General features: G+C 36.1%; 1 protein-coding gene across 1 annotated transcript in view; it reads right to left on the bottom strand.

Annotated features, from left to right (window-relative positions):
• Nucleotides 1–24545, bottom strand: part of MEI4 (meiotic double-stranded break formation protein 4) — a 127841-nt gene that overhangs the window by 79295 nt on the left and 24001 nt on the right. The window contains exon 2 of the mRNA XM_069487444.1: nucleotides 16828–17363. Within this exon, the coding sequence (XP_069343545.1) occupies nucleotides 16828–17363 (536 nt within the window). The remainder of the gene's footprint in view (nucleotides 1–16827; nucleotides 17364–24545) is intronic.

The following is a 24545-nucleotide window of genomic DNA, read 5'->3' as shown; positions in this document are numbered from 1 at the left end:
CATATCTGTAAGGTGATGGTGTCCCATAGATCTCTTTTACTTTCTTCAAGCTTTTTCATTCTTTTTCTTTCTGTTTTTGTCCTCTAATTTGCTTATTTTAAATGATCTGTCTTTGAGTTTGCTAATTCTTTTTCTGTATGATTGAGACTGCCATTGAAGCTCTGCATCAAATTTTTCAGTTCTGTCATTGTATCCTTCTCTGCTGCCAGGATTTGTTTGGTTCTTTTTTATGGTTTCTATTTCTGTAATTAACTTCTAATTTTGTCCATGCATTGTTTTCCCAATTTCATGTAGATGTCAATCTGTGATTTCTTGCATCTTGAGCTTATTATTTTGAAATATTTTTCAGGCAATTTATAGATCTCTATTTCTTTGGGATGTCCTACTAGAGCTTTATTAACTTCCTTGGTGGTGTCATGTTTACTTGAATCTTCATTATCTGTTTTGCCTTACATTGGTGTCCCTGTGTTTGAAGGAGCAAACACCTTTTCCAGTCTTTTCAGACTGATTTCTGTCGATAAAAGTCTCCTCATGTTGGATCTCTGGACTGATCAAATTGCCTCTGTGATTGCAGTCCAGTGGGGTTGAAGCCAGGTCATGTGGCTGTTGCTGGGTTGCAGTGGGGTCTCAGGTTAGTGAGCCTGTTATCAGGGGCTCAAGCAGGCTTCGATACTGTCTGGTCCCTAGGTAAACTGGACTTCCTTCAGGATTTTAGGTCAGCAAGGCTGGCACCAGAATGAGAGTCAGCTCCTTGGTCTACAAATGGCAGGCTTATTTCCAGGTGCACAGACAAATGTGGCTTCCTTTGCATCCCTGGGAGGGTTCCCACTGGGTCATTGGCTGTTTCTCTCGTAGGCAGTATGAGCTTCAGATTATAGCTGAAGCCTTGAGAATACGTCTGCCTTGTGTTTCCTTCCAGGTCCCTGGTGAGAACTGCTCTCAAACCACAGTTGAGAAGGGTTGGGGCCAAGACACAGAGCCATTTCAGGATCGTCTCTGGTCCAAGGTTGTTAAGCTTGCCCCAGCAGTACAGATGGATGTGTCTCCCAATAGTTCCCTATGCAGGCAGGACTACTCATATATTTTTTTTTATCAACATGATATAGTTATTAATTTAATTATTTTAATTCCTTTGTTGATGTACTTATTTTTTTTCCACAGAGGTCATACTTACACTCTTCAGACTTAGTCTTATACTTTTTTGTTGCTATTGTCAATGGAGTTTTTCCCTATGCAATTTTCTAACTGGTCATTAGTGGTATAACAAGATTTGAATTTTTATAATGCTTCTGCATGTAACACTTTGTAAAGTTCTGTTATTTTTAATCATTTGTAGATTCTTTTGAATTTACTGTATACATTCATCATATTAACTACAAATATGAACAGTTTAACTTCTTTCCTTCTATACCTTATTACTTATTTCTTTGTCTTATCTTATTACATATCCTAGGACCTCCAGTAAAATGCTTGTATAGAAACAATACTATTTGACATCTATTATTTTTTAATTTTAAGATTGGAATGCTTACAAATCATTATATAGTATCTCCACTTATAGCAATGTTAGAGTTTTTATTAACATATAAGATCTCTATTTGGATTCTTTTAAGAAAGTTACTGATAATTTATTCAACATACATTACTCTGTATATTCTACATTTAAAGTTACTAAGTTTTCAATTTTCTCTTAATGAGTCTATTAATAATTAATTAATCATTCATGAACTTAGTGTCAGCTGTCACTATGACAGTCACTTAAAATTCGGGTAATTTATATATTCCTAATAGAAACTTCTTTACCCACTTTTGTTTCCCTTTAGTGAATTTTACCCCACAGGTATATTTTTTTATAAAGAACATTATGTAAATAGTTTAATCAAATGATTCTCATGCCATAACTTTTTTTTCTCATATTTTTCTTCTTTTAAACAGAAATAGTGGATACCTGAAGAGACATTTAGGCATATTAAGTCAGAGACTATCAATGGCAAAAACAAAATTAAACACTGGTTGTGGTTCAGATGTTTCTGTGGCATTCACTCAAAACTATATATGCCATAGGTGCCATCCAAGATTGTAATACTATAAATCTGATGGGCGCTATCTGGGTAATTCTAACATCCAGTAAAGATTAGGGACTCTGAGCAAACCAACAAAGCTGATGATTATTTATATTCAACTACAGTAGGGAATATGGCAGCTCCTTGCTCAATTTCCTGCTATCTAGATGCTTCTTTATGCCCTTTTTCCTAAACCATTTCCTCCAAGCTGTATTTGCTAGGTTAGTCTTACCCTTGGATCAAAAGCTTCTTTGTAAAGAGAAGTAAATTAAAAGCTCTACTCACTTACCCTGTTCCCAAATTCAATGCCAATAATTTTTCCCATATTCACACAAAAATAAATTAGCAAATACCAGTGGCACATGCTTACACAATCTCCTACATGTCTTGTTTTTACTTCTTCATTCTTAGTAATTCTTTTACAGAATCATGTAGCTGTAGCACAGTCAGATAGAAATGAAGGGAAGATAGTGAAATATGAAAAATGTCTACTCTATGTCCTACCATTGCCCTCCCTCAATTCCTTCCCTCTTACTCTTCTTGCTATGTCTTTCTCTGTTCCCAAGAGTTTATTGCAAATATGGAAATATGATCCCTCTAGATACCAAATTAGGCCTGTTATCCCCAAGCAATGATATATACTTAGGAATTGCTTTGACAATAAACCTTCACAGGGATTTTAATGATGAATGTGGCTTTTATGTATCATCTCCCACTACAGGGAGAGCTGCATTTAACAATAGAATAGTAGTATTTTCATAAAGTTTCACAAATTTACAAAGCACCTCCACAAACATCATTTTGTTATCCTCTAATCCATTTTCAAATGATAAAATGCAGTTTCAGAAAGGGTATTGTAACTTTCTAGTAAGTGAAAAACTCATTTCCTAATCCAAATCCCTAGCAATTTCCTGAATTCTACATCATGTTAGCTCAAATTGTTACCTGATGGAGAAATTTTGGCACCAGTGTTATGTCATAAAGGTAAGTGGGATGGCAGGAGGGGGTATGGGCAGCTTTTAATGAGCCTCAATCCTTGAGTATGCCTTGTGGCTTTGTGCTTCTGCAACAAATTTCTTGGGAACTCTGGGCAAGTTGCTTTTTAGAAAGGGAGAAAGAGAAATATAAGGAACAATAAATGTTGATTAGGATGGCAACTGAACAGGACCCAAATCATCACTTATATCTTTTATTCCATTTATTATGGAATATAAAGGGAGAAATTATTCCAGCAAATATGGTATTCTGAAAAACCAACCTTAGGGCATGTTAATTTAATTTGACATTTACATTTAACAATGCTCAGCATCCAGTTGTTTGCTGTTAGTTACCACACTGCAAATTTTAAAGGAGCTTCTTAATAACCCCTGTGATTGAATTGTTTCTCTGCCAGCTTTAATTGACACCCTTATACCTAAGAATGTACAGTATTTCTTCAGAATCAAATCCCTTGGTATTTAATTAATTTGAGGAGAATGAAGCCTAATGTTCACAGATTTGAAATGCATCAGAGGGATACATTAATCTGTTTTTAAATAGCATTTGTCCCTTAACAGAAAGTCTCTCCTGGTTGCTGAGTCAGGTTATGTCAATCTAATATTTGCCAAAACAGCCAGAAGGTGATGGCTGCTCACCTCACAGCATCTCCGCAGTAACAGCTTAAACCAGAGGACACAAAAACATCATATTGAGAGATTAGTGCTCATTGTAGCATCTGAAAACTTCAGCAGTGCCCACACCAAATCATAACAAAAAAAAAAAGGAAAGAAAAGAAAAAGGAAAATTTGTCCTTTCAGTTACTAAGAGGTGTGTATGTATTTTGAAATCTGTTGCCTCTCTAGCCCAGTGGTTGTCAATCAACACTGAGCATTAGAATCGCCTGCAAAAGATTTAAAAACTTCAGATACCCAGAGATTCAATGGGTCTGGCAAGGATTCATGCATCACTTATTTAAACAAAACAAAACAAAACAAAACAGACTAAGGACCACTGCTAATTCCATGTGAGTTAGCAGAAATAGTCTGAAGAAGAATTCTACACTGAAGTTCTCTGTAACCTTGTCCAAAGTGATTTCTTTTAACTGAATTATTTCAGATTAGTTTGCTATAAAAAGAATTTTCAGTATTATTTTCTAGGGAATACATCTCCTGGCATAAGATCAAAACTAAGCATATATATATTTATAAATACACACACACACACACACACAAAGCTTGTTTTAAATGCAGCACGTAATAGTGTTAAATGTTCTGATTTGATTTGATCTGAAAAAATACAAAGATCAGATTGGCAACATTTAATTTCTAGCATTTTGTTCAACCTAATGGTCCTTCTCATGAAAAACTGCCTGTAATAAAACATCAGAAATATTCATAAAAGTAGATAAAATTAAAAAAATAAAAAAGCTTCTTACTTTGGACAAAAACTGATCCTATATTTCAGAATAACTCAACTTCCACAACACAAAGTAAAACTATTGGTGAAGGAAATTAAGAGATCTTTCTGAGCCTTCCTGGTTTCAATTATTTACAAAGCCAGGGATGGAATAGATATTATTGTTATATTTCCTACAATTTCTAGCATCTGAAATTATTATAGTCATGTAGAGAGGTCAGCTTTTTCTTGGTTTTAATTAAGACCCATGGAAATAAAATTGAACACATATGGAAAGTAAAACAATCTGTTTCTCATGAAGGAAGAATTTTTTTTTTAGTTAGTTTTTTAGCTATTTTGCCATTTGCCCCTTTTATATCCTGAGGTATATGTCATCTTGCTCCCCTGCATCCCAATTCAACCAACTGATTTCCTTCTCATAGATAAGCCTAAACTTATTGATTTGTGATAGCTAGAAAATAGGTATCATCTTTCAAATAGCAATCACTAGGACATTTAGAAGATCAATTCTTCTGTTTCCCAGACAAAAACGTCTACTACTTCCCTCCTGTTTTCTCTGTCCCCTCTTTCTGGAACTCCTATTATTCAAATGTTGTACTTTACATTAGGACCTCTAATTTCCTTTCTTTTGGTCCCATATTTTCTTGTTTATTTTTCCTCTACTTTCTGGGAGATTTTCCTACCTTCCAAACTTTTATATAAATTAGGTGTTTTCATGATATTTTTAATTTTAAGGAGTTTTTCTAAAATTCCTTGAAAAATTTAAAGTACCACTTTATTTATGGTTGCAAAACATGCTCTTATCTTTCTGAAAGTATTAAAATACACACACATACACAAACATGTATGTATTTTAAATTTACGTTTTTCATCTCTCCCTGCTCTCTGGTTCCTCCATGTTATTTTCAGGATGATTTTCATTATTAGATTTTTCTCCCCCAGAAATCTAATAATCCTAATTGTATGCTTACATTTAAGAGCAAGGACTGAAAGCTGACTAGAAACTTGGTTTGCGAGTGGGGCTAGCGCTCTAGTGTAGGGTGATCTGGCTGCTCTATTTCTTTAGAGAACATTTGATATCAGTACATTCATATCTTTCCTCTTGATATGGTCAATTTTATATATTTTTTTAGTTTCAGAGAATAAATCTTCACTCTTTTTCTTGTTGTGGGAGGGCAAGTCCCCTGCCATGTGTGATAAACTTTCTAAGGTTCTTAAGTGATTCCAAAACACAATTCTGATCAGACCTCCTTATTTTATATTCTAGCACCTGGCCTTCATCCTCTTTTCCATAGCTAACTAGTAGAGCTAATTTCTGAGTCTTCAGTAGATTCTACTGTGTAAATTAAATTGGCTAACAGCTTTCTCAAATTTTCCTTTATGGTTCTGTTTTCTTGGATGTGCTAAGGCATTTACCAATTGTACAAGTCCTTTCTACCTTCTAATATTTCATTGCTATTGTCCAGTCCCCTACTTTCCCCATATGTTTATGACTTTAAAAAATCAATTTACTATTATCTTAATCAAGGTAGGAGCGAGACAAGATGTGTGTCCTCAATCTACCAACTTTAATGAAAAGTCTTCCGGTATACACTTCCCTCAGTATATTTTAGATACATACAGCTATCTCCATTTCTACTCACAACACCCATGTAAGCTACTATCCACACTCATCTGAACTACTACACAACCTAAATTGTTTCTCTACTTCTTCTTAATCCCTCTCTAATAAATTATCCTGATGATGTCCAAAGTGAGGTTTTAAAACCTAAAATAATCAATGACTTCTCATGTCATATCAAATAAAACCCAAACTCCATGCCATGGCCCAGGGCTAGGCGGTTAAGGTTTTGTGGTATAAGTTGCTGAAGATCCAATTCATATCACCTTAAATGCAAACAAAATGCACTGACTCACATTATTGGATATTCAGAAGTTGAATAGGCTTTAGGGATGACTTAACCTGGCTCTGGCTTGGATTTACTGTGATGTGATTCTCTGGGTTTTATTCTCCTTTATGTGGTTGCTTAACCCTTAAGATAGCGGCAAGCTAACTCTAAGAGGTCCAGCTTTATATATTCACAAGACAGGATGCAGAGGAAGAGACACAGATTTGTCTGTCAGAATCTCCTAGAGAATATGGAGAAACTTTCCCAGAAGCCTGAAGGAAGCCTCTTCTGGGGCTTCATTACTCTGGAATGCATATTTCTATTCCTGGCAAGGGAGATGAGATTAGGATTATCCTTAAAACAAGGAACTATGGGGACAGCACACGGCCTATGTGAAGAAAAGCATATAAGGCTAAGAGTGAAAATGAATACTGGGTAGGTGCAGTAAGCAAAAAATATGGCCCCCAAAAGATATCCACGTTAAGTCCCTAGAACCTGTAATTGTTACCACTTTGTTTAGAGAAAGTTTCTTTGCGAAGATGATTAAGGACCTTGAGGTGAAGAGATAATCCTGAATTGTACGTGTGGTTTCTAAATGCCATCACAAATCTCTTTACATGAGAGAGGCAGAGGAAGATTAGACACATGGTAAAGAAGATGATGTGAAGGTGCAGCAGAGAGATATGGATGGAGCCACAAGACAAGAAATGCCAGCAGCCCCCATAAGCTGTAAGAGGCAAGGAAAGTGTCTCCCCATGTGCTAAGGAGATAGTGTGGCTGTCTGCACCTTTATTTAAGATTTCTGGCCTCAGAACTGTGAGAGAACACAATTCAGTTATTTTAAACCACTAAGTTTGTGGTAATTTGTTATAGTTTCCATAGAAAACTAATGTAGTAGGCACCTCCTAACCCATTACAGTCTATATTTTTCCGAACTCATTATATAGTTCTCTGCCCTTTTCTCTCTGAACTTGATAGAGCACAGTGCCTCCTCTTTCAAGTATTCAAATACATCCTGGCTCAGGTATATATATGCTATGACAACCATCTCAAAACATCTTACTCCAAATGTTTACCTACTTACCTCCCTCTCATCCTATTTAAAAGCCACTTCCTGCATTAGGCCTTCTGTGTTTCAACACACTAAATTAGGTTTTCTCTTTTATTTTCTCTCATTCCATCCTGTTCATTTCTTTTTTTCATACCTGTTATGTCGTTTACATTTATATGTTCATTTATTCAATGTCTATTTGAATTATTACTTCGTTTTGGCAGGGATATTGTCTCATAGGTCCACCACAGTATATCCAGGATCTATGAGAGAACCTAGCACAAAAGTTGTCCAATGCATGTGAGGTACTGGAAGAGTACCAGGGGAAAAACAATTAAACTTGCTAATGATTAGTCACCGTATACTTAAAGTGAAACGTTCCGCTTTAAAACCATTATTGCCTATGAATAAATGAGAAGCGATTTCACGTTCACAGAAATGTTTCCTTTTTCCAAGTCTCACATTTGATAGGTATGATTTAAGGTTTTTCAACCTTTGGGGGTACTTAAAGGAGATTTTGAACTCAATGGGGAAAAAATCTAAAATATGATAGCTTCAAAATCTCATTGTTAAAGTTTCTAAAAAATTTTAAATTTATTTCACAATACTTGTTAAGACAGGCAGGAAGATGTTTTTATTTTTTATGTAGACACAAGCAAAACCATCTAACTTACCTTCAGTTAGAAACTAAAGTTACATGGCTTTATTTGCAATTAGAAAATTTCCAACAGACTGTTATTTATTGCCAATAAAAAAAAAAAACAAGGAACAGGTGATCTTATATTGTAGCACAGAGCAGAACATTTTTTTTTCTTCTTGCCTCTATAAACATAAATCTTTGCTCACAATGAAGTACAGCAACTTACCCAAGCAAACTGTAAATATTCTCCGTTGAAATTGAGAGAAACATTACTAAGGTCTTTTATTTCTAATGAATACTTTTAACCCATAAACTAAAGTCAATTTATTTCTGTTGCATTTAGGAAAGAGTATATAGAACATTTCAAAATATAATGATGGAAATATAATATAGTAGAAAGAGAAAAAAAATTGTGGTCATATACCTAGGTATGAGACCTAAGTCTTCTATTACTGGCTAAAGACATTCAATGAGTCCTTTAACCTGCCTGACCTCAATTTTTTCATCTGTAAACTGAAGACAGTAATAATACCCATGACACAGAGTTGTTGTCAGAACAAATAAGCTCCATGTGAACGTCCTTTACAAACTATGAACTATAATCTGAAGGTAGTTTGCTATTAATTATCTTAGGAAGAGATACTGAAATGCTTAGTATGCTTTGAAAGTAAACTGAACAAAGTTCTGTCTAGTCCTCCTTCCTCTGCATGAGCAATGAACGTTAAACACTGCTTTGAAAATCCAGGAAATGTTTGATTTATATACCTACGCAGTGATCAAAGGAATACTAAGATTTTAGCTTATGATCCAACTGTTCCAGTAAGTGGTTATCAAATTAAAATAAAACTGCAGGAACATTAGCTCAGATCTCATCTTTTCTTTCTTTCCTTCCATCCTCTCTCCCTCCCTTCCTTCCTCTCTCTCTTTCTCTCTCCTCTCTCTCATTTTTTTTAAATGCATCTCTGCACAAGGATGAAATCGGTCATGGAACCTTAATCTTAGACTTTATTTATATTTCCCAAGAAATATCCTAAAACAAAGCAGACGGGGAGTAGCCTTAAAAATCCTTGAGACAAACTTTAAGTAACTGATGAACACCTATGACAAAAACAAAAATCTTAGATGATAAGGCTTTTTGGGAAAGTTAGCACAGGAACAAAAGCCTGTTTTACTACTGAAATGATGTCCTTACTCACAGCAGAGAAAACTTTAACAAAAAAAGTCAATGTGTTTTACTGGTCAATACAATTATGGTATGAATGAGTTTCAAGATACAACTAAGGAATACACTTTGGTGGAAAAAATAGCTGATTTTATAAACCCCATCTTCAGGTTTATCCATAAACTGCCTGAAATGATGTAAGCAAAAATCATGTGATCTAAGAAAAATGACCAACTGGGGGGAATCAAGTATAAAATCCTAGATTAGAGATACAAGTAACACAGCTCTACCTTAAACAATTGGAGCAAAAAGTAAAACCATCACATACAAATAGTTATTCATAGAGTATTTTCCAAAATTAAAACAGAAAGAAAAAAAATCCACGATGCCCCACTAAGTTTATCAGTCACAGGAAGCTGTGGCTGTGGGAAGATAGTGACACCAAGAGATGATACCCAACTACTATAACCTGATACCTGGAATCACTTCAGGAATGTCATGACATCAGTAAGAGCAGCTGCTAAGGAAATCAGCTGATGGTAATTAACTGTATGGGGTATATGAAATCTAACTTGTCACTTATTTTCATTGTTTTATTTTCAGTCAAAAAATACCTCTTTGTGCTGCTATTAATGACCTCAGCATTGTGCTGGGCATAGTGGAGAAAATAGGATATGGTCACTTCCTTCAAGGAGAAAAGTAACAATGAGAAACATTTACTAAATGCTTATAATGATGGCAGATATTATGCTAAGAACTTCGTTTGCATTTTCTCATTGAAAATTCTCAGTAGCCCTATGAAGTGGTTACATTTATTATTTCCATTTTACAGATGTGAAAGTTGGCGGTTAGTTAACTTGTCTAGGGTCTCATCTAGTAAATAAAAGTTTTGGGATTCTAAATTTAAACTATTAATCTGTGTGCTACAAACACTTGTTTACATTGAAATCCTTCTTTTTTAATGTAGGGCATTTATCCCTATAAACGTCCTTATTATTGCTTTTACTGCATCCCATAGGTTTTGGAAAGTCTGTTTTCATTTTTAATTGTCTTGAGATATGCTGAAATTCCCTTTGACTTCTCCTTTGATCCAAAGGTTATTCAAGAGCGTGTTGTTCAGTTTCCACATATTTGTAAATTTTCCCATTTTATTTAATGTTGTTGAATTCTAGTTTCATTCCATTATGGTCAGAAAAAAATATATGGAATGATTTTGACATCCTAAAATTGTTAAAACTTGTTTTGTGATCAAAAAATATGATTTATCCTGGATAATATTGCATGTATTCTTGAGAAGAATGTGTATTCTTATGCCATTGAGTGGAAATTTCTGTGTATGTCAGCTAAATGCACTTGGTTTACAGTCTTGTTCAAGTCAGCTGTTTCTCTATTGATATTTTTGTCTGGATATTCTATCCATTATTGTAAGTTAGGTATTAAAGTCCACTAACAAGAGCAAATTAAGCCCAAAATCAGAAAAAGGAAGAAAATAATAAAAAGATTAGAGCAAAAAAATACAGAAACAGAGAACAAAGAAACAATAGAAAAAACTCAACTAACCTAAGAGTTGTTTTTTTAAAAAGATAAAAAAAAAATTGACAAACCCTTAGCTAGACTAAGAAAAAAAGAAAGAAGACTCAAATAAATAAAATTAGAAATGAAAGGAGACATTACAACAGATGCCTCAGACATAAAATGGACCATAAGGGATTATGATAGACAATTATATTTCAACAAACTGGATAAACCTAAAAAAAAGGATAAAGTCCTAGAAACATACAACTTACCAAAACTGAATCAGGAAGAAATATAAAGCCTGAACAGACCAATAACAAACAAGGAGATTCAATCCATAAATGAAATGTATCCCTACGAAGAACCTGATGCCTTCACAGGTGAATTCTACCAAAGGTTCAAAGAAGAATTAATACCATTCTTTCTGAAACTCTTCCTAAAAACAGAAGAGAGAATACTTCCTCATTTTATGAGGCCAGGATCACCTTAATACCAAAACCAGGAAAAGATTCTACAAGAAAAGAAAACTACAGGATATTATCCTTGGTAACCATAGATACAAAAATCATTAATAAAATGCTACCAAACCAAATTTAACAGCACATTAAAAGGATCATACATCTTGACCAAGTGTCATTTATCCCAGGGATGCAAGGATGGTTAAATATATGCAAATCAATTAATGTGATACAAAGTGATAACAAAAGAAAAAAAATCATCTCAATAGAGGCAGAAAAGGCATTTGATAAACTTTTTGAGACCCATTTATGATTAAAATTCTCAACAGAATAGGTATAGCATGATCTTATCTCAACATAATAAATGCCATGCATGAAAAGCCCACAGCTAACATCATAATCCAGAAGAACTGAAAGCTTTCCCTCTAGATCTGATGCCTCCTTCTTGCCACTTCTTTTCAACGTAGTCCTAGAAGTTCTAGCCAAGGCAATTAAAAAAAGAAAAAGAAATAAAAGGCATCCAAATTGGAATGGAAAAAGTAAAATCATCTGTTTGCAGATACCATACATATGTAGGAAACCCTAAAGATTCAACAAAGACTCTGTTGGACCTAATAAACAAATTCAATAGTGTTATAGGATACAAAATTAACATTTAAAAAATCTATATCTTATTTCTATATATAACACATTATCCTGAAATTAAATTAAGAAAACAATTCCATTCATAATAACAAAAATAATAAAATACTTAGGAATAAACTTTACCAAAGAGGTGAAAGACTTGTACACTGAAAATTACAAAACATTGATAAAGGAAATGTTAAAAGACACAGATAAATGGAAAGATATTCCATGTTCATAGATAGGAAAAGTCAATATTGTTAAAATGTCTATACTACCCAATATGATCTACAGATCATATTCAATGCAATCCCTATCAAAATCCAAATGACATTCTTTACCAAAATAGAAAAAAAAAAAATCCTACAATTCATATGAAATCCCAAAATGCCCTAAATAGCCAAAACAATCTTAAGCAAGAACAAAGCTGGCTGTATAACATTTCCTGATTTCAAACTATATCACAAAGTCACAGTAATCAAAACAGTATGGTACTGGCATTAAAAAAAAAACATATAGACCAATGGAATAGAGGGCCCAGAAATAAATTCATATATCTATAGTCAACCTATCTTCCATAAGGGTGCCAAGAATACAAAGCAGAGAAAGGACAGTCTCTTCAATAAATGGTGTTGGGAAAACTGGATATACACACGTAGAAGAATGAATTGGACCTTATCTCACACCACACAAAAAAAATCAACACAAAATGGACTAAAAACTTAAATGTAAGACCTGAAAATGTAGGACTACTAGAAGGAAACATACAGAAAAACTTCTTGACATTGGTCTGGGCAACAAATTTTCGGATATAACGCCAAAAGCACAGTTGACAAAAGCAAAAAATAGATAAATGGGATTACATCAAACTAAAAAGTTTCTTCACAGCAAAGGAAACAGAGTGAAAAGGCAATCTATGGAATGGAAGAATTGCAAACCATATATCTGATAAGGGGTTACTTTACAAAATGCATAAGGAATTCAAACAACACAACAGCATTACCTATATTCCTTCTGGAGGCTCTAGGGAAGAATCCATTTCCTTGGCTTCTCTAGCTTGCATTCTTTGGTTCATGGTTCCTTCCTCTACCTTCATAGCCAGCAGTACAGCATCTTCAGATTTCTCTCTGATTTGGACACTGACTCTCTTGTTTCCCTATTTCATGTCTAAACATCTTTGTACCAGAGCAGTCCAGGATAATCTCACCAACCCAAGATCATCTGATTTTATCTACCTTAATCTCCCTCTTGTCATGTAATATAACATGTTCATAGATTCCAGGAATTCAGATGTGGAAATCTTTGAGGGGATCATTATTCTGTCTACCATACAAACAAAAGATTTTAATTTAATGTCAACTTGGCAGTCATTTTTTTTCAATTTCACAGCTAATAGGTCCAAGGGTTATTTTATGGCTTAAAAGGATGAGAAATCAGAGTAAAAATCTTTCTATGTAACTCACTATTACATTTATTATATGACTAAGACTTAGCAACATATGCTAAGTATCTAAAAGCTCAATGATAACTATAGATTTTGATATTTAACTTAATATAATCATTCCCATCTATTAAAATAAATAAAAATTTTAAAATAAAAATACTCTTGCAAAATCTAAATATAATCATAATCATTCTGGTATTAAAATTCTATGACAGTATCATCATAGAATATGATGATCACCTATAAAGAAATAGGTGGCGATATAACGCTAGGATTAGCTCTTGTTTATAATCATGTAAATAAACCCAATTTGAAGTCCGGAAATACAGGAAAGATCAGAATGTTAGTCAAATAAAGTCATTAAAGACCTAAAAGTTAAACACACTCCTTAACCAAGCAAATACACGTTAGTGGTGAAGGTGTCATACTGAGGCCTGCAAGTAGAGGTGAGCTCAACCTCAAATTAAGTCAATATTGTGTCCCAGGCCTCCTAGAACAGGCCTCGTGCAGACTCCTATATGCCATCTGGTCTCAAGACATATATCTTCTATATTTTAATAATATGTCATTGTAGATTAAACCTTTCAGTCCCACACTAATGGTTAACTTAAAAATACTCAAACAGACATAGGATTGAGATAACAATTCCTAAATTATTACTTAATAAATATAATGTATATTACTAAAATAGTACAAATAGGATTTATCCAAATCTTAGAAAGCACAAATAATATACTTTCCCCTAAACTTATCGATAATTTCAATCAAGCTAATATTACAGAATTTTTCCAAACAACTCACAGGGTATCTCATTTCAAATGCATACCCCCTTCAATATATTATGCTCTGATAACTGATATTCACAATGATGACCTCAAGATTCTGAAAGACATCAAGTTCTTAATGATCATTAAAGGAATACTAAGTATGATCAGAAGAATTTTTCAACTGAACCTATCAATAACTTGTTTTTGAAGACTGTATTTAAAACCTGGTTATACATGAATTATACATACATAAAATCCCTTTGTCAGAATATTAAAGTATTCATACCACACCTTTTCCTTCCACATTGCTCTAACATGAGTTCACTTTAATGAAATTAATAGCAGGGCTCAAGGTTTTAAGCATTAAAATCTAATTAAACCCTTCCAATCTATGGAAAAAAGTTTTTTTGAAGAAGTAAATTTATTCTTAACTATAGTATTTTTCTACCCTATCAATTTAGTATCAATAAAAAATTCAATAATAGAAGTTATCCAGTACTTTGTGTTAAACTATATTCTTCCTTGAGACTTTACTTTGCTCAAAGAAAGCTTAAAAAGACAGGAAAGCATTTATAAAGAGCAATCATTAACGTATTTTTCCAATAAAAAATAAAGTTCCATGAACATATCCGGATGATGATGGTGGTGGTGGTGGTGGTAAAAATGATAAGGATGATGGGGACAATAATGGCAAAAATTCGATTTAGTCTAAGATGCTTTTGCTCAGGAGGAAAGAAAATCCCCAGAAAGAATGCCATTCAAATTTATTTATGAATCACCATCCTAATTGTAAATGTAGTAAATAATTTTATGATCCACTTTCTCTGAATGCAGTGATTAGCTCTCTAAAAAAGCCATTCACCCACTCCTTCTACTGCTGATCAACTATTCAGCAGTAAGTTGGCACAAGGGCAAATGGTAGGGAAAATACACAGTTCAAACACATCTATACTACCGCAAGTTTCTTCTACACACTTTCCTACGTCCATACAATTCCCAAGGCTAGTCTTGTATAAGTCATATCAACCTCCAATACTAAAGTAGAGAAAGACTATACTGAGAAATATTTCTATCATCTGGTAACTCTGATAAGGAATATAAATGCCATTATCTTTAAGGTTCCAAATCACATAAAGCCTATTTAAAGTGGTTTTAAAAGAAGAAAGCAAAAATATATTAACCAAATGATTAAAGAATATTAATTATTTGAGATATTGACGGTTAAAAAACAGATCTTATATCAGATACAACTACAGAAATTCTGATATTTAATTTCTGATTTGCCATGTCCAAAAGAAAAAGATTTCAATTTTCCAGGCAGAAAATTCAATATCTTTCACAAATGCCAAAAGCTTAATCATAGGTTTTCTAAAATATTGATCAAATCACACCTTAATAGAGAAGGAAAGAACAGATATATGTGCAACAAATTAGTTCATCAGTATAAATTTTATCGGAGTTTTGAAAATTTAGATAAAGCCTCCAATGTACAAAACCAATAAATGCTAGAGCATGGCACTGAGGAGAAACATTTAACAATGATGTATCCAAAGAAACAAAGTCCAACTACTTTTTTCGTACAGTGAAATATAGTGAATAAGTTAGATAGACATTTCAGTCTCCTCTGTGAAATTTTTAGTGGTCAATTAAAAAGGATTAAAATGTCAAGGCATTTGAAGTTTTCCAAAGGATCAGATAGTAAAGAAGACAGAAAGTAATATGAAAAAGAAACCATCTACGATGTCTCAAGAGCAAACACAAAACAATTTCAGGTTACCTCAATGTCACTGGTTAAAAAAAAAATTCCTGAGTCAACCTTTCTATATCACGTTAAATAAATAAGGGGAAGAAGGCCGGGCGCGGTGGCTCACGCCTGTAATCCTAGCACTCTGGGAGGCCGAGGTGGGCGGATCGTTTGAGCTCAGGAGTTCGAGACCAGCCTGAGCAAGGGCGAGACCCCATCTCTACTAAAAATAGAAAGAAATTATATGGACAGCTAAATATATATATAGAAAAAATTAGCCGGGCATGGTGGCGCATGCCTGTAGTCCCAGCTACTCGGGAGGCTGAAGCAGTAGGATCACTTAAGCCGAGGAGTCTGAGGTTGCTGTGAGCTAAGCTGACGCCACGGCACTCACTCTAGCCTGGGCAACAAAGCGAGACTCTGTCTTAACAAAAAAAAAAAAAAAAAAAAAATAAATAAGGGGAAGATACTATAAAACTTTACAATATATATTCCTTAGCTAATTTATTCAATTAATTCACATCTGTAGAGGGTTCATGGGAAATTTGCCACTTACAAAAGAAAGTCCAAAAGAAAAATACTTTCTGATCTCAAGGCATTTGCTAGTCAATGCCAGAAAAAGAGCAAATTCAATATAGTACAGGCAATCCATCGTGAAGAATTTAACACTCCCATAAGTTATGGTTTATAACACCTTAAATGTTAGTGGTTTTCTGCAAAGCATTGAGACTTTTTGAGCAGTAGGAAGTAAACATAGGTATGGGAAAACATAAGAAGAGAAGAATCCAAGAATACTGATTTAAAACAAACAAACAAACAAACAGGGAAAGTAATTAAAAGCACAGAAGCACAAGCTTGAAGCAGAGACATTTATGGAAAGAACTATGCTGTAGCAAATCAGCGTCCAGAGGTGGAGACATGACATCAGATAGGAGCACAGATAACATAGTTACAAAAGAAAAACCAACGAAAGACTTTGAGCCACAAGGATAAAGAACAACAAAAGACACTATCCAAAGTGAACTATTCATTAAAATTACTGACACTTTATTTCATGAATAGGAGAGATTACTTACCCGATTAATATTATTGTTCCCTAAAATAACCCGTAGTAGAGTTTTCTCAAATTCTTCCAACTTCTTGGAACACTTCTTATGAATATGATTAGATAAGTTATACTCACTGATCAGTCTAGCTAAAGTATCAACAGCTTCTGTCCAAAAGCTTGAAAAAGGAGGTTTAGGATTATGGTAAAAAGTGATCAGGCCATCCAGCAACTGAAAAACAGAATCAGAGACTATGGAAAAGTCTTTTTCAAAATAAGTTAAGTCTGTTTTCAAACTATCTGATTCTGTCAAGTTCTTCAGTTCAAGCAGATGTTGCAAAAATCGCATGTGAGAAGACAGAGGATTTTCCAGGGTAGCACAGGGTCTTTTCATAAGAGGCAATGGTGGAAAGGGTATGGGGGTACAGCTCTCCACAAAATGCTGGGGCAGCTCTAAAGACTCGGTTCTCTGCTCATTTGATAAAACACACCCAGAATCTTCCATCGGAGTTAATGTATTTTCAGAACTTCTAGGTTCCTGAGCCTGGAACTCGGAAGACAGGTTTCCTGAAATAGAAAGGAATACAAGCGTTATCTTCCTATAGCTAAAATTTCTTCGTATAAAACTATACATTGATTTTTCTAACTAAAAATACTAAGTGAAGCATATAAATACATATTAAACATTTAACAAGCAGTACGTAGTAAAGGAACAATTGTGAAAGAAATTGCTTAAGTCGACTGTTGAAAAAGATATTTATCTTCACAGGTAGAAAGCAAAGGTGATTCGTCTATGTATTTTCAGCTCACTATCTCTCAGTCAACTATGTGTCATGCTTGAAAGATATAGAGGAGAAAACCACAAGACCAGAAGGAGGTCACAATCTGGTAAAGATTCCAGTAGGTAACTACAAAGTAATAAGGCATATCTAGAGACAAGTTAGGGCATTATGAAAATGGGAGGACCAATGAACAGCCCAGCCTGGTTATAACAGTACATCCTAGAAGAGGTGATGATGGAACTACTTATAAAGTAGGAGTTCAAAGTTAAAGTTAGAAGAATGGAAAAAGGCAAGAATATCCCATACACCTAAGGGGTAAGTGCAAAGGCATAGATGTAACAAGAAAAATAATAGCATTGTGTACATGGTGACCCACAAGTAATAATTTGATACTGCTTTGACAGAAAGTATAAGCAAAGAGATTAAGACAGGGAAATATGTAGAGGCCAGATCATAAAAGATCTTATAAGACATATTAAGAACCTCAGAATTGATCCTGTAGAGTGTATAGTGTATTTCCAACTTGAATAATGTAAGATCCCTTTGGAAAAATTATATACACACATAATATGTGATATGCAGGTATAAATATATAGATCATATCTATATCTGTCCATTTATATAGGCAGATACAGATATATATGTGTGTATATCTATCTATATATATCATATAGATCCCTGAAACTATGTCTATAACACCTAGAATCTTCCATTATTGGCTGAGAAATACTGCATTTAAAGCTAAACCTCGTAACTTTAGGTCATTTTTTGATAGACATGCCATCATAAACACAAAGTGGTGATTGTTTTTAAATGATTATCAGTAAAATGCACAAACCAAATTGAAAAATTCTCATTGAACATTCTAAAACAAATACATATATCCATATATCCATGAAACCAAGTACGGGAAATATTACTGTCGGCAATGGGAGCAGGAATGAGGCCCTAAGAGATGTAATGCGGGACAGTGAAACAGTCTCATTTTCATTTGATAAATCACTCTGTTGGCTACAGGAAGGGCTGATTTGAGGATCTTATGATGAAACATTGAGATATTAATTGAAAATCACCTCTATTAGTCCTAATATCAGGTGATGAGAGAAATGAACCAAGCAGCCGCAGTGGAATGGAAAGGAAGGGATTGATTGGGGAAATAAATACAAAATATCAAAACATAATCTGGAAGGCAGTTTATTGACTGGATGTGGGCAATGAAGTAGAAGTAGGAATAAACGCATTTCATGGTTCTGAGTCAGGTGACTGGGTGGATGAGGGTGCTACCAACTGAAATGGTAAGAAGACAGAACTGGCTTAGGAGACACTATAAGAAGTTCAGGTTTGGCCATGTGAACTGTGAGGCACCTGCAGAAAATCTAGGCAGAGATGTCCACCTAGAAATTGGTCACATGAGCTTCAAAGTAGGGAAAAGGAGTCATCTGTGTGTAGGTAGCAGAAAATATGAAAATGACTATGATAACTCAGGTAAAGTATAGACAGTGAGTAAAAAAGGATCAAACAGGGATCCTGATGAATATTAATATTTGAAAGCTGGATAGAGAAAAAACAGTCAATAAGAAGATAGAGAAGAAGCAATTATGGAGTTATAAGAAGAATAAAAATGATGTGTCATTAAAGTCAAGGACATGGAGAATTACATGTAGTAGAGAAATCCAATAAAATAAAAGGCTGAAAAAAATATCTGTTGGAATTGCCAATTAAACACTGCCAGTGATCTCATCCGGAGCAGCTTTATCCATAGCAGCTCTGGTCAACTGGTCACATTAGTAGAAGACAAAATGCAATGCACTGAAGAGTGAATGAGAACAAAGTAAGTGAAGAAAGGCAATTCTTCTGAGGACTTGGATCAGGAGACTATAAAATGGATAGAAACTGCATAAAATGTGGCACGAAAAACTGGGAGAAATTTGAGCAATTATAGACAAAGAAGAACAAACAATGGAGAGGCAGAGGTTAGAGATATAAGATCAGAATGGCAGATGAGACCTGGCCCCGGAGAAGGTGAGAGACTGAATCAAGGCTGAGAAGTCCCAAGATCTGTAGTCAGCAAGCTGGAAACCGGGAAAGCCTAAGTTTCAGTCCCCAAACCAGGAGCCTCAAGACCCAAGAAAAGCTGATATTTCAGTTTGAGTGTTAAAGCGGAAGGAAAAAAAAAAAAAAAACACGTCCTAGCTCAAGGCATTCAGGCAAGAGGAGTTCCCCCTTACATGAGGAAGGGTTAGCCTTTTTGTTCTGCTCAAGGCTTCAACTGATTGGACTATGTCAACCCACATTAAGGAGGAAAATCTGCTTTACTCAGTCTATGGATTCAAATAATATCACACAAAAATATATTCACAGACACACAAAATGATGTTTGACCAAATACCTGGGCAACCCATAGCCCCGTCAAGTTGACACAAAAAATGAGTCATCACAACACATGCAACTGAATCTGTCCTTCCCTAGTTCCTTCTACCACTTTAGTTCACACCATTATCATCTCTTGAACTGATTAACTCAGTACCCTCACCTAGATGACCTACCTGCCTCTGGTTCTGTCCTCCTCTAGGCCACATTCTGGACTGGCCTAAGTTCACCTTGCTAAAATAATAGTTTGATCACAATAATTTCTGTCCTTAAAATCTTCCAGAGGCTTCCCTTATCTTACAGGATAGAGTCCTCCAAGTCCTCCAAGTTTGTCCCACGAAGCCTTTCACTGTATGGCCCCTACTTACTTCTCCCGCCTTACCTCCACTCTCACCCTTATTTACATGCAAACAGTATTAAACTATTTACAGTTCACCAAAACATGCTACATAATTCACACATCTGTGCATTTGCAAAAGTTGTTCCCCACTTGGTGTGTTCTCATACTATAACCCAAGATTATACTAGTTCTTCAAACCCTGCTTCAAATCCTCTGTGAAAACTAACCTGCTCTCCCCAGGCTGAGAAAAATCACTCCCTGTTTGGGCTATCTTATACCTTACACATACTTCTATTGCTATGCTCATTAACCTGTTTTGAATGTATTAGCGACTCCCTATTGGCAAAGAGAAAGGAGAGATTCTTGAGGGAAGACACAGAGTTTACATCATTGGTGTTTCTGTTGCTTGATGCCTGCCTTTCCATATAGTTGGTAGTCTGAATATTTGTTGGGAAAAAATATATATATATAAAAATATATATATGGTCAAAACAAAAGGTGAAATCAAATGGAATTGCTTCAAATGTACTGACATATCATCACAGGCACATATAACTTGTCACTACCAACTATGATTTCCTAACATTAATAATAATCATCCACATGTACTGATACATTAAACAATTTAAAAGTAATGTTTACGCCACCTGGTGGTCAAACAGGAAACACTATTTTTAAATAATTCCATCTTTTGACATGACAGTGTTTCACTTTAAAACAACTGACTTCTCTGCCTCTAGGAGGATATGATTTAGCCTATTGCAAAGTATGTTTGAAAAACGCTGACAAAGAAAAGGCTTCAATTGAATTTAATCTTATTCTAGCAATCTGCATCACTATTCTAACTTTGAATATACCAAAGGAGACGATATTGAATGTATGAAATCATAAGCTAATGGAATGATGTGTCTCAGCTGAATTGTCTTCACAATGAGCTTCACAAAACAAAATAGCATATTTTGGGGTAAGCCCAGTTCTAGACTATTCAACAGTACAACTCCTCCTGCCTTCAGGTGCTCAAACTCTGGACTTTACTGGTTGTTGCTTTCACTCCCTAGGCCATCCTCTAGCTCCCCAAAGCAAACCTTCCTCATTGTGTCTTTGGTTTTCTCCCCCTGTCCCAGCTTCCTAGATCTCCTACAGCCTCAAATAATTCCATTAGGCAGATGACTCTCCAATCTGTATCTCCCATCCCAAACCATAACTCAAGCTCAAGCCACTAGGTTTCTTTGCTTGTTTCTATCTCAACCTGACTTGACCTCTGCACCTGAAACCTCATTTGTCCAAAACAAATCATCATCTTCACTTATCCTTGGTACAATTTCCTGACCAAAATGCTACTACTCTCTAGTCTCCAAGGTTTGAAACCTGACAGTCAACTCTGACTCCTTCCTTGACCCCCATATATATTCCACTGACAATCATACTGATCCTGCCTCACCCTTCTATGCCTTGGAATCACTAAGTGTGTTCCCATTTTAGGACCTTTGCATAAAGCATCCCTCTGCATGGGATGCTTTCTCCACCCCCACCTAAAATGTTCTCGAGGCTGCTTCTTCCTTATCATTCAAGTGTCTCTTTAAATGTCACTTCTTCAGAGAGGTCTTCCAGACCACCTAGTCTAAAGGATCCACCAGATAAATCTCTGTCATATCATTCTGTTTTAATTTTCTATCACAGGGAAGAAAAAATGTCAGACCAGAAACAGCCTTCCAGCACACCGCTCCAAAGGAAAGAAGTGAAAAATTGCAGGCAGCTGCCTACGTACAGATAGCTCTTCTCTGAAGAAACATTGTGAAATCACAGAGAAGCAACGTGGGACACTCAGTGTGGGGGAAAAAAAGGGATGGAGCTATGTATTTAACAAAATCAAAGTACACGTGAGGAAGAACAGAAGGACGGAGTGCTGGGGCATCGTGTTCACCCTGCTGGCACTGTGCGAGTTGTGAGATGGCTCCCGCCACTGCTAGAGACCTCTACACCCTGGTTGGACTGGGGACCTGCTCTGAGTCTGTGTGGAGTCACTGCACCAGCCAACAGGTGCAGTGGGGACCTGGTGGCAGCTAAAGCCATCCTGACCTCTCTGGTGCACGGTATCAAGTCGGTACCAGGCTGTGGAAGAAGTGGACTAACTGGAGACTTCCCTGAGCTATACCCTGTGACTGGAAGCCAAGCTCCCCTCCCCTGCAGTGCAAAGGGATCTGAGCATGGGAACTGACTGGGGCACAGTAGGCTCTGATCTGGGAGGATTTGGGTGGCTGCTTCAGCAGGTCCTGGGTTGGGTGGGGAGAACTCCGTGGTCCCTAGGCGGCTAGAACCGACCTTCATCCATGCACTCCCCAAGCCTATGGAACAGCCTGCAACTTGCTTGGCATGACAGTGCCCTCAGGCCTCAACTGCTTCCTGCCTGCTTGGTCCAGATCCCGCCCTCCAGGTCTGATCAGAGCCCTGCTCAGAAGCCCTGTCCTAGGCTCCTCCCCAGTCCCGGCTCTAAGGCTCTCACACCAGAGCTGGAGGCTTTGCTTCTGTGCCTCCAGAGTGCTCCCATCTGGCCTAGGACACCACCCACAAGACTCCAGCACTGCACCTGGATCCCAAGACCGAAACCCAGAGCCTCCACCACTGCTGCAGGGTTGGAAGAACTGCTCCAAAGTTCAATGCCCCACCAGGGACCCCCAGCCTCAAGCCACCAGTACACCACAACTTGGTTCTAGCAAATGCCCACAGCCCAGGAACCCAGGATTACGGCCTAAATAGCCTCAGCCAGCTGCTACTGTCACCTCTGTGTAGAGCAATTCCAACAACACCAGCCTTGGTGAAGAGGGTCTCGCCCAGCTCCCAACTCGAACATCCCACAACAATCAGGTGAACAACCCAACACCCATCACAAATAGCATTCAGCACAGGCTTGAGCAGAGGCAATCCAGGCAAACAGAACAAATCAGAACAGCTGCATTACAGGCTTCTAGTACACACACCCTCTGCCATGTCAATATCTCCAAAGGGGGAAAAGCGCCATCTAGGGACCTCCTCCTCTTCTAATCAAGCAGGAGAGTTCCCAGCAAGGGACAGGTGCTCTGCAAACCTATTAGCCCTGAGTTGAGAAAAGAGGTTTCAGATGAGAAGAAATCAGCAAAAGAATCCTGGCAACATAAAAATCAAAACAGATCAACATGCCCAAGGGATCACAATGGAGCTATAGTAGTAAACTCCCAACTACAAGGAAATTGTTGAAATGACAAAAATGGAATTCAGAATATGGATGGCAAACAAGATGAAGAGAATTCAGAGAAAACTGAAAACCAACAAAAAGTAGCCAAAAATATTTCAGGAAATTAATGAAAAAGTCACTAAAGAACTAGACAACATAAGGAAGGATATAATAGAATTTAAACAAATGAAAGAGTCATTTAGGGAATTTCGAAACACAGCAGAAAGTTTCAGCAACAGATTAAACCAAGGAGAAAAAAGGATTTCAGAGCTTAAAGACAAGGCTCTCACACTAACCCAGTCATTTAAAGATGCAGAAGAGAACAATAAAGGCAGAACAATCACTTAGAGAGATATGGAACTATGCGAAATGAACTAACATACGAATTATAGGTATGCCTGAGGAAGAAGAAGAAAGAGCTAAAAGCATGGAAAATCTATTTGAGGGAATTATTGAGGAAAACTTCCCTGGTATTGCCAGAGATACAGACATCCACATACAAGATGGTCACTGAATATCAAGGAAGATTCATAGCAAACAGGACATCTCCAAGACACACAGTAATGAACTTGGCCAAAGTCAAAATGAAAGAGAAAATTCTACAAGCAGTTACACGTAAGCAACTAGTGACCCATGAGGGAAAACCCATCAGGCTAACAACAGACTTCTCAATGGAAACCTTACAAGTCAGAAGGAAGACAGGCCCCATCTTTAATCTTCTTAAACAGAACAACTGCCAGCCTACAATTTTGTATCCTGAAAAATTAAGTTTTGCAATTGATGAAGAAATAAAATATTTTCCAGACAAGCAAACACTGAGGGAATTTGTCATGACCAGACCTGCCCTGTAGGAAATAATTAGAACTGCATTATACATGAATCAGCACAATAGATACCCACCAGTGTAAAAATCACCCAAAATAGCTAAAGCTCACAACTCCTATCAAACAATAGCACAGAAAGAAAAACAAAGCAACAATGTATTACCCAATATGATGAATAGAACTTCAATCACACATGACAATTTCATCTCTTAATGTTAATGG

This window comes from Eulemur rufifrons, chromosome 15 (genome assembly GCF_041146395.1).
Source record: "Eulemur rufifrons isolate Redbay chromosome 15, OSU_ERuf_1, whole genome shotgun sequence".
In the NCBI taxonomy this organism is placed as follows: domain Eukaryota; kingdom Metazoa; phylum Chordata; class Mammalia; order Primates; family Lemuridae; genus Eulemur; species Eulemur rufifrons.
This window is presented reverse-complemented; position numbering and strand designations above follow the sequence as displayed.